Consider the following 16081-nt stretch of genomic DNA (forward strand, 5'->3'; position numbering starts at 1 on the left):
GAGTTAATTTTCACATTATTTTTTGACATATCATCAAAGATGAAGTAGAATGTGAAAGTCTGGGCATTTACGGGGCTGACGACCATCATTGGCTGGTTTACATGATCACTTTACACACGTGTAACTTACACCAATTCTACCCATTATTGAAAACCACACTACTCAAACTCATGGAAAATCTTTATATGTGAACCAATTTCGAAACGTTGTTCTTGAATCACTAGAACTTTACTAGAGACATCTATTGGTGAGATGAAAATTGGATGATTCTTAAAAAAAAATAAAAAGGAGTAATGTTGTGCTACGTACATCGTTGAAACTTGAAAGTTCAATTTAGCCACACAAAGGTGTAATTTCAAGTTTGTACTGATTAAGTACAATACATTTTACTCGATTGGATGATTTTTACCTGAGCGTTGTGTGTCGAGATATAGTCTGTGTCTCAACAGAGACGAATGATATTTTCATAAGACGATAAGCATTTATTAATCTCCTCCAAGGATTAAATGCAATTTTTGATTAGTCAAAAAAAATTCAATATAATAGTATAATTTTATAAAGAAATATTTTTTTCATTTTTATTATTAAGCACACTACCTACGGTTATTTTAAGGTATATTTTTTTAAAAACAAGCAAAAAAATCACAACGTTTGTTGTCACAAAATATTGTCAGATATGAAACCTGACAAAAATTTGTCAGTGTATCCGGTACGCATCAAATATTTTTGGAACTGATATCTTTTCTCGTGCGCGTAGGTCATATGAGTTAGGGCGGACTCAGTTAAGACTCAGCTCTTGTGCTTGGAGAGGGACTTATCAATATTTATTTTTTATACTTAATTAATATCATTTTTTGTCTATTTATCGCGTTTTTTATTGTTTTCAATTAGCATGTATAAAAAGCATTTAATTTATGTTTAGGAATTTTAATATCTTTAATTTTTCACATTTAAAGTAATCGCAGTTCAAAGATTCGCAGAATTTATCTTGTAATAAATACTATTTTTATAAAAATATATTTGTAATACCAAATGCTTTTGTATTTCTGTATCGTACCATTATCCAAAGCTTGGTAGTTTTGCTAATTACGATACAGTTCAATGGGAATTGAGAGTTAATGGCCGATGAACTTACTCGCAGGGTTAGCTTTCTTCCGTAAAACATTTTGCATCAAACTACGGTATTAAATACTTGAAAGTTTTCAGGTCAGGAGTTTTAATAATCGGTAAACATTTAATAAAATATATCTTCTTAAAGAAATAACCCGCAAAACCTTAACTTTTGGAGGCTTGTCTGCAAGTAGGATAGTAAGCAAAGGGAAGGTAAATGTGACAAATACATTACAAATGGACTGGGTACACGAAATGAAAATAAATATTTCTTGATTTTTTTGCACTTTACGAGAATTGAATTTGCAACGCCAGTTTTGCAGTATATCGTCAACCCTACTATGCCACAGCGCCTGTTTGAGAATGAAAAGTTGCATGAATTTGGAAGTGGCGAAGATTGTTTGCAAAGAAAGATAAGTGTGACGTTCAATTCTCTCTGCCTATCCCTGCAGAGAATGAGTTCAATTTTATTTTTATTTTAGGGTATTAGAAAAAAATGTCGTAACGTAATGGCTTGAGTTTTTATTAATTATACTATTTTATGAAATCACGTCAAAACATCACATAATCTAGTCATTTAAAACTGGGTCAGTCTGATACTGAGTCTGAACTAACCCCGAGTAAATAAAGTAGGTCGCTCTAGTTGCTATATATCCACTAGTAAAAGACCTTAAGAGTTACTATCATGGAAATGGTTCATTAATTTGGTAGTAAGACTTATGATTTTCACTGGATAAAGCTCCTAACAAAGATTAAAATGTTCCTGAATTCAATGTTTACTAAGCCAAATATTTTAAAGTACTTAGAGCATCCACAATCGGTTTTGGTAAACGGTTTATACAATAGGAAATAAAGATCATATCGAAAACAAAATAACAATTAATCGATTTCCAACTAGCAGTAATTTCATTTTTTTATATTTTTTTAAGTTTTCTAAAAGTGAGACGTAAAATTCTACTGAATTTATTTATTTTTATTAAAAAAATTTAGTATTTCCTAATACTTGTCCACAAATCTGAGTTCTATCCACTTAGGAGTTATTTTGACCTTTTGTGATATCTCAACATAGATGTAGATAAATATGGTAGTCTGTGTATTTATAAGGCAAGTGACCTATTCTAGACTTGTTAAGTGATCACTTTTTACGCTTGCAATATTCGCCATATATATTCGGCGGTCACATCGTGGTAAAATCAATCTTGGGTTAATACTATTTAGTAAAAACAGTGTTTGAAAATGACGGTGAATGCATCAAAACACATCTCACAATAGATTTTAAGAAATATTGGTATTTACTAAGTAAAACTTAAATAAAAAAAATGGATATTGTAAAAAAATATATATTATGTAGTAAATAGAAGAATCCAAACTTAACAATTTTGTTACTCAGATAGTGTAACTGTTTTTGGAAGGATTTCATATTTATCCCCTTAACGCACATCTTATAAAATACACTCACTGCATAGTATAAAAATCTACCTTTAATTATGTGTAATATGAAATAATTATAACTTATTTTTAGCTTGGCATAAGTTCTGAGAATTAAGGAAAATACAACAGTTACACTGCTCCCCGCATATTAACTGTGTAAAGCATGACTAAATCCCGCTCTGGTAGGAAGCTTAATACTGGTACAAGCTTATACTGGTAGTAATAATACTAATTACATGCCATTATTGGCTAGTAATTAGATAAAGTTTAATTGTGTTTTCACGAGGTGATAACATTGGCTCTCAGAGCAAATACATACAAGCGAGAATGCACTTACAACTAAATCAATAACTAGAGTACATTGTTCCTGGTATATTCCCGGCGCACCTTAATTGTACTGGAACAACTCTCATACTAATGTTCACCTGGATAAATACAAGAACCAATATCTTCTTCGTCTTCCTCGTTCGGTGACTGTTAAGAGTCTGGAACTTTGTGAACAATGATTCTTTATTGCTCCAAGTCCTGAGCTGAGTTGGAAACAGCGGTTAACCGAACTTTTCACAACGTTTTGAGTGTATGCAAATAGTTGTTTACAAATCGGGGGTTTCTCCACTAAGGGGTTATTTTTATATTTTTTTCAAATCCCTACATAGATGAAGAAGAATATGGAAATCTGGGTATTTACAGAGCTTATGACAAAAATAGACTGTTTAAGTTATCTCCGTCCGAGTTCACAACAGCCATCTATAGTATTTGGACACACTCAAAATGTTTTGATTAACAATTATGGGTAGAATGGTGAATGTTTTACGTGTGTAAAGTAATTCATTTTTTTAGACATCTTAACACAGACGAAGAAGAAATTGGAGGTCTGGGTATTTACAGCTGCTTACGAGCTATCATAGGCTGGTTAAGTGATCACTTTACAAACGTGCAACATTCACCATTCTACCCATGATTGACAATAACGTATGTGTATATGTTTGCCATTACACTACTGTGTAACGTATTCAAACAACACCTACAAAAAGTATTCATCACATGCGCCTGTAGATAGTCTAAATTCCAATATTTCAAGAAAATTGTGTAAAAATAAAGAACTATTCGTGAGACAGAAAAAATTAATATCTTTAAAAATATATTTAGGTTGAACAATGTTGAAAAAATATTTAGTGATATCCTTGCACTGTTATTTTTTCATTAATTGAAGCGTTTATATTCATTACAAGGGAGGTAGGTGGAGAATAGTGCTACAATATATTCTGTTGTACACCTTGGTAGAGCAAATTATACAGTGCCTAACATAAACATATGTGCATCTGAATAGATACCGTGTTAACAATTCCGTTTCAGTAAGCCCAGCTAAATGGAATCGCAATAATGCAATGGAATGAGTAAAGCATCATACGGAATAACAAAATTTGCGACCTGTACTGCAACCCTGGGAATATTACACAATTTTCACATGTGATTTGAAGTATGTATATAAATATATATATATATATATATATATATATATATATATATATATACATATATATATATATATATATATATATATATATATATATATATATATATATATATATATATATATATATATATATATATATATATATATATACATATATAAAGTAAAAAATCATTTGTCTTGCTAAGAGTGCCAAATAAATCTCGAAATCTTGGGATTTTTTTTGTATTAATACAATAGAAAATTTTTGTATTTGTACTTAAAAGATGAGCATAAAATTATTTTAACTAAATGCAAAATTTAGTATTCAAAAATAATTGTTTTTACCAGTATCTTTAGGAGAGAACTTTAAGAAATGTATGTTAGTTCCTCACCAATTATTTTACTTACAAGGCGAAGCTTAAAAACATGATTTCGTTCCCAATGTATATTAAACCTTTATTTCGACCAGTTATTAAATTATTTTGAGATTTGTGGAAAAAAAACTTGGACATACTAAAAATCTCGAGATATTCCGTAGTTTTAATATTCATTCTAATACTTTTAAGTTAAATAAAATATATTTTAGTTTATTTACAAGATTGACGTGTGAATTTTTATTTCAGTCGTAAATTTCTAGGTAGTATTTTAACATACATATATCTTTCTAAACTCTGGTTTTCAAAATTGTTATACAATGGATATATACATGACTTTTTATCTACATTGTTCGCTTCTAATAGGCAACACGTTTATCAACCATGTTAGAGATATCTGGCTTAATTCCCAGGGGGGTAACAAAAAGTGATTTTGAACTTTAATGTTCTTTCAATATTCGTATTACTGACTGTTACCTGAAACGCAGGGCTGATTACGTTTCCTTCGTGTGTTTGAATATCAAGATAACACTGCTTACGTACGATGAAGTGCCCTATGCTCCATTAAGTATGGATAAACGTTAGAAATAAAAGGAAGATATAAGCGTAATATGTATGTAAGAACTCGAATATTTGTAAATGGGTCTCACGATACCCTTTCACTAATAAAATATCGAAGTTTACACATCGTATAGTTATCTATCCATATTTGTATTGTAAATTGCTTTTAAACAGGCGATTACTTTCTACCGCAACCGAAAGTTCTCTTAGCAGGGTTTAATGTTCGCCACTTCCGTATACTATTTCCCAAGAGAGGAATTTGAATCCTGTTCATATTTGATCCGGTTTTTAACTAACGAGCCTTCCGTTCTTTACCTTCAATAAATAAGCCAAAAGCAACCCTTTACGGATATTCCTAGCGGTAAATCTACTGGAGAAACTTTAAGAGTAGTGTTTTTACTGTTATTTCTTACGACCCTTAATTGGCGTGGCACTTTATTATAATACTAGTGAAACAAGTGGATTCCCTTTATTTATATACTTGTTAATTTCTTTATTCATGTTGACATAAAAATCTTTATAATAATTTCGATTAATTTTTTTAAGCGTATGTGTATTTAGGTGAAATAAAAACATTTATTTTAATAATAATTTCATAGAACTAGTTTAAATAAATATACGAGTATTACGATGAATGGATTTCTTGAAATTCTCGAAGAAATAAATATTGATTGGTGATTTTCCCACTCCTAGCCTTATGGCATTTTCTGTTTTATTTCCTGTAAAACCTTCATATTTTATTTTGATTAACTTATTTTTACGTTTATTTTTTTATTATTATTATTTTTTAATCTATTATTTTATTTTCCAAATGCTTTCTGAATGAAAAACTTGCCAAACTTAACTTTTATAGGCTTGTCGGTAGGTAGAGTGGTAAGGATAGGGAAGGTGAATGTGATCAATGCATCACAAACACCCAGATCAGATGAAAAAGAATATTTCTTGAATTTACTTTGTAATTGACGAGAATCGAACCCCAGACGCCAAGCATCAGTCCAACTACGCCTCGGCGCCTGCCTATAACAATTAAGATCTTTATTGTCTATTTTATGTAGTAATACCACGCCTAGACTATGCCAATTGCCTATGTGGAATTATTTTTGTTATTATATAATAACAAAATACAAATACATTTTTTATGTTGAAAAAATAAAAAAAATTCTTATAATATAGAATGCACAATTATTAATACCCGATGAATATTTTTTTATTAAATGAGACATATTTAAAAAAAATACAAAGATAACCTTACTTTTTACAAAAATGTTAATAAAATTAGTATATAACCACTCACCGAGATTTTTATGTCCACCGGTTTCGGGACGTACCCGTCTCTTCGTCAGGACAATCACTACTACAACATGCAACCAATACCACCCTTCACCACCATAGCATCATTTACACACGTAAAACTACACAAAATGTTTAACACATGCGATTTTTGGTCGACCCGAAGACCAACATGCACTAAAGTTTTCACCACAGACATGCGTTACGAGCCGAGGTTAAACATGCAATAAGGTTAAACGTATTAATAAACCAGCTTTTATACTCGTAAGATAAAAGGAATGGGCGAGGTTTGAATTGGATATTGACGAATCTTGCTTAACCGATGTTGAATCAAATAATGGACTATAAGTAAAATTTATTTGGCTATTAATTAGAGGAATATAATATAATAGGAGGAAGGAAAGATAACCTTTCTAATCGAAATAACTTATATAGTATAAATACAAAAAAAACATGTTATCGTGGATCTATTTTACAAAAACGTCACATCTGCTCTCCCGCTAGACAAAATTTCGTGTCGCTAAAATAAATATCTGCCGAAAGTTAAAAAGGTTACCGGTGAACTGAGCAGATGAAGGTCGTAAGTAAAATAAAATACTTTTCCTCTGCAAACCTCCCGTACTCTTTTTCGGTTCAACGGATTTTATGTTCTTTTAACATCCAGAATATGATATTATTTTTTCTTAAATGAGATACATTATTCTATTTAATTATTATAGCTTTAGAATTTGAACTCGATCGTGTCTACAGTTTCAAAAAAGTAAGAAGATAAAATGTTAGTTATGTTCTACTTGTATATTGACGCACTATTATTTTGATCGTTACTTCCAAGAAGGCAAGGCTTCAGGGACCAGTCCAGGATAATATTAAATAAATTTTAGAGTGAATCACTAATATTTATTTTCACCCCCCCTGGGAATCAAACCGAGGACGTCCAGCACGGTAGCTTAACATGCTATCTATTACATACTCACAAACTCATACTTCTTTCACGAGTACTCACATGTGAAAGAAGGTGTCAATAAATGGATGTGATGATGACTGGTGACTGGCGACTTTGTTGTTTTTGTTTTATTGTATATATAATTTAAAATTTAATTTATAATTTACAAGCCATAATTTTATTATCTACATTCTTAGTCATTCTCTCGTCATCTGTTTGCTCCACATATCCAAACTACCTCAAATTACCTTTCTTTTATAAAGGACTTTCTTTTGTTTACCTCCGTAGTGTAATGGTCAGAACGCTCGGCTACCGTTCTGAAGGTCCTAGGTTCGATTCCCAGGGGAGATCAAATAAATATCATTGATTTTTTCACTCTAATATTTATTCAATATAACCCTGTACTGGTACTTGAAACAAAAGGCTTATCACCTTTCCTTCGTATTTTAACTATCAAGATAATACTGTGTTTATATGAAGCAGTGCCCTATGCACCATTTGGTATGTATTTGCACACAGTATCAAGATAATACTGTGTTTACATGACGAAGTGCTTTTTGCACCATAAGGGTGCGGATAAGGGTTTGATTTTAATTGATGATGATTTTTAAAAACCCTTTACCAACTAGTATTTTCGACATTTTGAATAATAACCATGAAAACGGTGTTGACTTTTGAACAATTCAGATTTCTTTTTTATTTACTAAAATTGAGTGAATTCAGTCCTGTTCAAATTGACATTTTTCCGTTAAATTAAGATTAAACAAGTAACACCACTAAGTAGGGCCAGGTTTCACGTAACAATTAACAATTCACGTATATATTCCTAGAAATCAGCGTGAAGTCTTGTATTGCAGAAGTTAAACGTGCGGTTAGACTTACCCGTAAGTGGTGAGGGGTGACTAAACTATCCAAATGGGATATTTAAGCAAAATATAAACCCTTGCTCAAATCTTCTCTTAAGGCCACTATAATTCTGCACAATTTCACAGTTGCCCTGGGGTTTGGTAATGGGTCTTTCATCTGTGATACCGTTATAACTATGATATTATTCAGCCCCTTTAGAGAAATCGATTTGAATGTTATTAGCAATTGCACCACAGTTCTAATGTACTATTTGAGATGGTGTTTATTTTATACACCCTCTTAACAGGCACCGTGGCGTAGTTGGTAGGCGCTCGACTGCTAAATGAATTCAAAAAAGATTTATTTTCAATTGGTCTGGGTGTTTGTTATGTATTTTTTTTTACATTTACGTTCCCTATCCTTACTATCCTACCTTTAGACAAGCATCTAAAATAGACGCTTTGCGGGTTTATCCCAAAAAAACTATGCTTCCTGATTTTTTGTTGTTGTTAAGGGTCTTTAAAATAAAATAAATAAAAAAATACAGATTTTTATAAACATGATGGTTGAACATTTTATATGTATTTTTTTTGTAGATTGTCTTTCATCTAGTGATTTAAGAGATGATTAATGCGTTAATCAATTATCCTGGTGAACTTCAATTTTACCGTAGTTAGAAGGAGGTTATTGGCATTTCTCCTATAAGTAGTTGTCTGATGTTTTAATGAATTTCTCGAAGATACAAAAAATCATGAAAAACTGATGAAAGCATTATTGATATTCTTTTATTTAAGTTTTATTAAGTAAACATCAGTTTAAAAAAATCCACTATGACACTTATTTTGACGCATTCCGCATCATTGTCTCATAAACGTGTCACAATGGATTTTAATTAACAGTGGTAAGTAGTAAAATGAATGAATGAGATGAATGTAGATCTGAGTGTGAAATATTGGTAAATGGGGAGATTTTGGAACAGGTAGATGATTTCATATATTTGGGTAGTATGTTTTCTAGGGATGGAAAGATTGATAAAGACATAGAAAGGAGAGTGAATGCTGGGAACAGAGTGAATGGTGCACTAAAATCAGTTTTAGCAAATAAAAATCTATCAGCGAAAGCTAAACTGGCAGTACACAATGGAGTTCTGGTTCCAACCCTTATGTATGGAAGCGAAGCATGGAGTTGGCAAAAGAAGGATGAAATCAGACTGAATGCAGTCGAAATGCGATCCCTCAGACGAATGTGTGGCAAAACGATGGTTGATAGATGTTCGAATGATGAAATAAGGAAAGAATGTAAGGCTGAGATAAGCATTATCGATAAAATTAAGAAAGGTGTGTTAAGATGGTTTGGACATGTGGAGCGTATGAGTGAAGAAAGAACGGTTAAACAAATTTATGAGGCGAATGTAGTTGGAAAAAGAAGCAGAGGACGACCGAGGAAAACTTGGCACAATCAGGTATGTCAAATACTTGAAAGCGGCCGGGTCAGGAGTCGTAATAATCGTCGGGTATGTATGAGGAGATGCATGAATGTAGAAGAGGCAAAGAATGTTTACAAGGACAGAGTGGTGTGGCGTTCGATTTTCTCTGCCTACCCCTGCGGGGAAGCGGCGTGATGGTTAGTTAGTTAGTTAGTTAAGTAGTAAAATATTGAAATTCGAGAAAAACTGATGAAGCGTTATTGATTTTCTTTTACTTAACTTTTATTGGACTAACCCTGGACTAGTACCCATAACGAAGGACTTATTACTATATTTTTTGTAACGATCAACTTCATATGCAATATATATTTTATACAGTGCCTTATGCACGATTGGATATGGATGAAGGCAAAAAAAATATTTTTACGTCTTTTCCATAATGCAAGTTATTTTTTTATCTGGTTTTCCACCTATTTTTCTTGTTTAATATCATATCAATAAGCTTCATTGTTTATTCATGCACAAGCTTTACGTATGTTTTATTGCGTTTTTTTATTGAGTTTAAAAAAATATATTGAAATTATGCATAATACAAATACAATTAAATGATGACAAGTGAAAAAAAAATGCATTTACACTTCACACAACAGTTTGAAATCGTATTAAAAATTATAAAATTTTGTGGACTTAAAATCTGTTTTAATTTCACTAAATTGATTTCAAGTAAACTGTTAAATATTCGTTTAAAAAGCCATGCGTGTGTGTCTCTTGTGAATAATTTTATTTGGAGTCTAGCCAAATTGAACGGTATTGATTTTCGATTCGCAGAGAAGCGAATTCAAACATGAAAGCTGAAAATTTCTATTGATAATGAATTTATCTTCTTTGTTTTCTAATGTATGCAAACTTGCATAGGGCACCATATGGAAACGATGCGGTAATAACCCGTTCATTAAAGCATCAAAACAAAGTTATCAGTAATGAGCTTCAGGTTCTTAGATCTAGGAGTGGAATACAAGTTTTTTATATATATATACGGGTGAAGGAGGAGGAGGATGTAAGTAAATAATATTACTTTATAAAATTGAACAACTTTGTTTCAAACACTTTTTTATTATAAGTACACTTTAACCTACCGGTTTCGACAAGAACCTTGTCATCATCAGCGTTTTAATTAATTTTTAATCATTAAAAACATTAAAATACTCATAATTAATCACATTCACGTACGAAAAACTTCCACACACACCGTAAAAAATGATATTTTTATTGTGCATTGCGTAGCAACCCTAAATAATAACTACGAATTGAATCACCAAAAACAGTACTTAAAATAAAAAAAGTGGTTAAAACAAAGTTCTTTAATTTAATAAAGTTTGTAAAATGTGGCAAAGTATCTGTGAAAAACATTCAAGAAATGAATATTACTGTTATGGGAAATAAATAGGAAAATAAATAGTAGGTATAACTAATTAATATATAAATTATAGGTTTCTCAAAGTATCTATCTTTTTTATTCGAAAGAAGATGGAAGTCTGAGCATCTTAGGACTTATGACCTGGCATTTGTCTGGCTTAAGTGATCATTTTATAAACTTTCAACATTCTAACCATTATTGGACATCCATATAGCATTTATTATTTAATGATATAAAACAAACTAGAGAAACTAAAAAAATAAACAGAGAGAATAGAATGCCACACTACTCTGTATTTGCAAATATTATTCGCCTCTCCCACTTTAATCCATATTCATACATACTCGCAGGTTACTTTGACTCCTGACCTGACCGCTTTCAAGTATATGACATACTTGATAATGCCAAGTTTTCAAGAGAATATTAATTATGGGAATCTAAAATGATTTTTAATTCGGTGTGTACCTTATGAATATCTTGGTATTAAGTATGGTAAAATATATAATTATTCGTCCTTTGGGGAATGTGTGAACTGATGCGAGGAGAGACGTTTAATACAATTTGATTAATTTCGACGATTACATTTCATATCTCATTTTTCCCAAAAGGGAATATATTTCATATTTTCAGGACTTAACGCGTTTATCCTGACGATATTTCATACGATCGTTCTGTCAATCAATTATTAATGATAACTGGAAAATGAAAATAAAACTGTTTTTTTTTTTATAAAGATTTTCTTGTTTCAAGTCTTTTTTGAGTATTTTTTCTTCAAAAAAATATGTTTGTCTTTTTGACTAGTTTCACTGCTTTGTCCACCAAACGAGAACGAACGACTGCTTACCTTAATTTTTCAGCAGACGCAATTTATATAGCTATTTCTTTTTTAGACAATCATTTACATTAATTTATAGATTTGGCTTGGCTTCATTTTACAGTTTTTTTGTCAAACTTTATGTTTTATATTTTATAATATTTTTTTTCGATATCTGACTAAATAAAAACATATTGTTTTAATCGTTATACAAAGACGATATCTTTGCTCAAAATTTAGTAAATTGAAAGTACAATGATTGAAGACGAATGACATTACAGGTTGCATATTTTGACTGTTTTTCGATTTGATAAAAACGATCGTAAGCAACTTTTATTGAGTAGGCCTATAGTAAAGCACTTGTATTATACCACTTTTTTTAGTTTGTGTAAACACGACTAGTTTCAAGAAGATTTGTAGTCCTCGAAACTAGTTATGTTTACATTAATTTTCTCAAATGTGGTCTTGTAACAATCAGTTTATTATTTTACTCTTAAAATGTCGTATTAACTCAATAAATAATAACATATTGTGTAGCGATCAGGAAGTAACTAAGGAAACATTTTTGTTCATTTCATATTGAATTTACGAATCAATCCATTTCAATAAACAATGGATGGATTCAGTATTCAGTATCAATAGAGAGATTTTTCAAGAGGCAATACACTTGTACTCGATTCTATTGAATAAATATTTTCGATGAATTTGTACTTGAAATCTGCGGTCAATAGAAAGGCAGTATATACATATGCTTGAACCGAATGTATCTTCAACAATGTTACAACGCACGTTTATTGGAAAATCATTTCACAAAAGCTATTGTTATTTAAAAACGTATCTTTACAAAGCTTAAATCGTAAATCTTTTATCCTGTGGGCTTCCAACGTGTCCTATAATTCAAGCTGATATATTTTTATCGCGTTGATAATCCCTTTTTAGACCTTTGCATCAAAGCGTTAAAACGGTCTGCTAACATAAAACAACAAAAATTCCAGATTTGTCTTCTCAAATCATTTAAAATCTAACTGGTATAATATAAACATTTATGATATAAAAATAAAGCCAAAATAAGCAGTCTTTAAGCTTACAATCTTCTTCACGTTTTTACAATATCCTTCACAAACCCAAATAAATTATTGAGTATTTTATATACATGCATTTTTGTAATAAAATCTTTCCACTTGTAAAAACAAAACGTTTTTCATTCTTCGACGGAATACACCGTTCTTTTGTAAATTCCACACTGTGCAGTGTGTGCAGTGGGCAATTTAAAAAAAAGTAACGTCCTAATGTAGACGACCTTTGATGAGTTTTAATAAACGTCTTAAATATTACTTTTCATCCTCGAGATAATAGCTCCTAATTAAATTTTCTTTCTTCTTCCATAAGTTTTTACTTGATCTCATATCCTTATTTTCGTATTTATCATCATTTCTTTCTCAATTTTATCGTTTTATTCTATCACGGTTTTTTCTTTACTAATTTGTTCCACATCTCATTACACCTTTTTTAATTTTATCGATGATGCATGTCTCAGCCATGCATTATTTCTTTGTTTCATCATTGTCCAAGGGACTGCATTTCAATTGCATTAAGTATACTTCCATCTTTTTGCCAACTCTACGATTCACTTCCATGCATTAAGGGTGGAACCAGGACTTCCCTGTGCATTACCAGTTTAGCTTTGGTTCAATGTTTTCATTTGTCATAACTGAAATCAGTGCAACATTCAATCTATTCTCAGCATTGAGTGTCCATCCTTTATCATGATCATCCATCCCTAGAAAACATACTTCCTAGATACATAAAATGCAAGCAAATCACTTTCCAAATGATAATGATTTTAATTTACATAAATCCTGTTGGTATATGTATTTGGTGGATGAATTTCCTATATGAGAGGGCAAATTTCAATCAATAGTATTCGAATGTGTGGCAAAACGATGTTTGATAGATGTTCGAATGATGAAATAAGGAAAGAATGTAAGGCTGAGATAAGCATTATCGATAAAATTAAGAAAGGTGTGTTGAGATGGTTTGGACATGTGGAGCGTATGAGTGAAGAAAGAACGGTTAAACAAATTTATGGGGCGAATGTAGTTGGAAAAAGAAGCAGAGGACGACCGAGGAAAACTTGGCACAATCAGGTATGTCAAATACTTGAAAGCGGCCGGGTCAGGAGTCGTAATAATCGTCGGGTATGTATGAGGAGATGCATGAATGTAGAAGAGGCAAAGAATGTTTGCAAAGACAGAGTGGTGTGGCGTTCGATTCTCTCTGCCTACCCCTGCGGGGAAGCGGCGTGATGGTTAGTTAGTTAGTTAGTATTCGAATTTGAACAGAGGGATATTATTCAATAATCTGCACTTCATGATTTAACAACTATTATTTTCACCTCTACTGATATTGATAACATACAATCCAATTTGCAGCAAATGTTTTCATTACGAGAATGAATAAACATATTGATTATATTTGGCATAGTCAATTTCAAATAGATAAATATGGATATATTGTGTAATAAGAAATATAAGTTTAATGCTGTAGTGAATACCATTAGAAACGGAAAGCGCTTGTAAAAGAATTATGATATCAATATTTTAATAATATCAATCTACATTTTAATGATATTTATCAACTTTTTTATAGTATAAATATTAAATCTGACTTTATGAGTGAATATGGCTCATTTGCAAAAATAATGCCACAACCCAGGCAAAAGTTGATGTTTTCTTTAAATTTTTTTGAGAAAAAAACTTACATATATAGTAGATTATGAACACAATTATACATTGCAGTGTTTCCATGAATTTTCGCTTAAAATCATTCTTAAAATGTATAAATGCATTTGTTGAAAAATAAGGGGTTCTGAGCTGTGATATTGTTCAGTCAAATGGTTTATATATTACTTTCATTAATTGACTAAACAATCACTGTGTGGTAAAAGCTATCTATTTTTTAAATTACTTTTACATGATGAATAAAAATTTTAAAAATTTATTGTGATACCTACGTATTTTATTGTATTCCGTATCGTTAACAAACACGCTTTGATGATGCGCAATGCATCGAAATACGTATAACAATAGATTTTTTAATAAAATTTTAATTACTTAATTAAACTTTTATTAAAATTGTGTTATTTTATATGCGAATTGGAATGATGAACTGTTAGAAGTCAAACATAGGTTATAGTCGTATTTATATTGTAAATTGCTATGATTTTTATTTGTTTTATTTATCAAGAAGACACAGTGCTAGTTCACCAATTTATTTTAAAACCTTAAATTATTCCAATCGCTTTAGCTGCTCATCAACCACAAAAGTTCACACAGTGACGATAAGCTTAACTACTATCATGGGGAAAATAAATAAAGCAACCCTTTGTTGTGAAAATCTAATATTCGTTGAGATTCAACATGGCGTTTTCTACTCTCTTGTTTGGAGTGTGATATATGTATTAGATATCACCACTGCCAAATCAATAAATGAAAATTGATTTGTTATTCTACTAAAAAGTGAATATAGGTATTTTTGCGACAGCTGTTTAAATCAATGTGGATAGCCAAATAATCACGAAGTTACTGTCGAGCCAATTAATGGGACAATACTTTTTCCTAAGTCTTTTCTTATTACTTTTGCAGTCACTGACTTTATTAGACATCCCCCTATCGCATGCAGGAAAAGGTCAGGAGTTTCCCTTCATGGATTCTGAGACCTTAAGCGGTATTTAATTTTAAAATTATTTGTCCTATGTTAACCGTTTCATTGAATGATTCCGTATGTCAAATCACAAAAATAATATCAAAATTAACTCAAAAACTGCTGAAAAAATTATAACTGCGAACGTACAATACTAGTTGTAGTTAAGAACACTTTTCTCTCAGTCTGTTAGTAAAAGTAAAATTAATTCTTACCTGATGTTGATGATCGTATTCCTCTGAAGGAGACTGCTCCGTAAATGCTGAATAGAGTCCAGGGACGTCGGAAGGATGCGTCGGCATGGGAGGCGGGGTGCTGCGCCCCGCTCGGACTGCGCCCCCGAGCTTCACGCCGCTCCCGCGCCCCCCGCTGGTCAAGTTGCCCCTCACATTGGCGCTCCCCACCCTCACTCCAGACCCCGCTCTCTCTTTCAAAGACCAGCTGAAATCTCTCCTCACCCGTTTGACAGGCGAACTGGTTTGAGACGATTTTTTATTGTGTTTACTTTCACTCTTCTTGGTGGTTGGTTTTTCTTTGTACCATGTTAAATCGTGATCCATCCAAGATCCGATGACTGAGCTATGTCCGCTTGGATCTAGTTCCTGGCCGACTCGGGCTCTGCGGATGCCACGGGGATCTTGAGGTCGAGGCTCTCCATCATCAAAGCATAGTATTACGGTGATCACTAACAAGACCACGCGTAAGGGCGCG

General features: G+C 31.8%; 1 protein-coding gene across 1 annotated transcript in view; it reads right to left on the reverse strand.

Moving 5' to 3' along the window:
* The window catches only part of Nmdar2 (glutamate ionotropic receptor NMDA type subunit 2), a 344677-nt gene extending 328964 nt beyond the window's left edge, over window positions 1-15713 (reverse strand). The window contains exon 1 of the mRNA XM_088266416.1: window positions 15586-15713. Within this exon, the coding sequence (XP_088122542.1) occupies window positions 15586-15672 (87 nt within the window). The 5' untranslated portion in view covers window positions 15673-15713. The remainder of the gene's footprint in view (window positions 1-15585) is intronic.
* Between the last annotated feature and the right edge of the window lie 368 nt (window positions 15714-16081).

This window comes from Brachycentrus maculatus, unplaced genomic scaffold (genome assembly GCF_059751285.1).
Source record: "Brachycentrus maculatus isolate JH-2025_06_01 unplaced genomic scaffold, ASM5975128v1 h1tg000268l, whole genome shotgun sequence".
NCBI classification, from domain to species: Eukaryota; Metazoa; Arthropoda; class Insecta; order Trichoptera; family Brachycentridae; genus Brachycentrus; species Brachycentrus maculatus.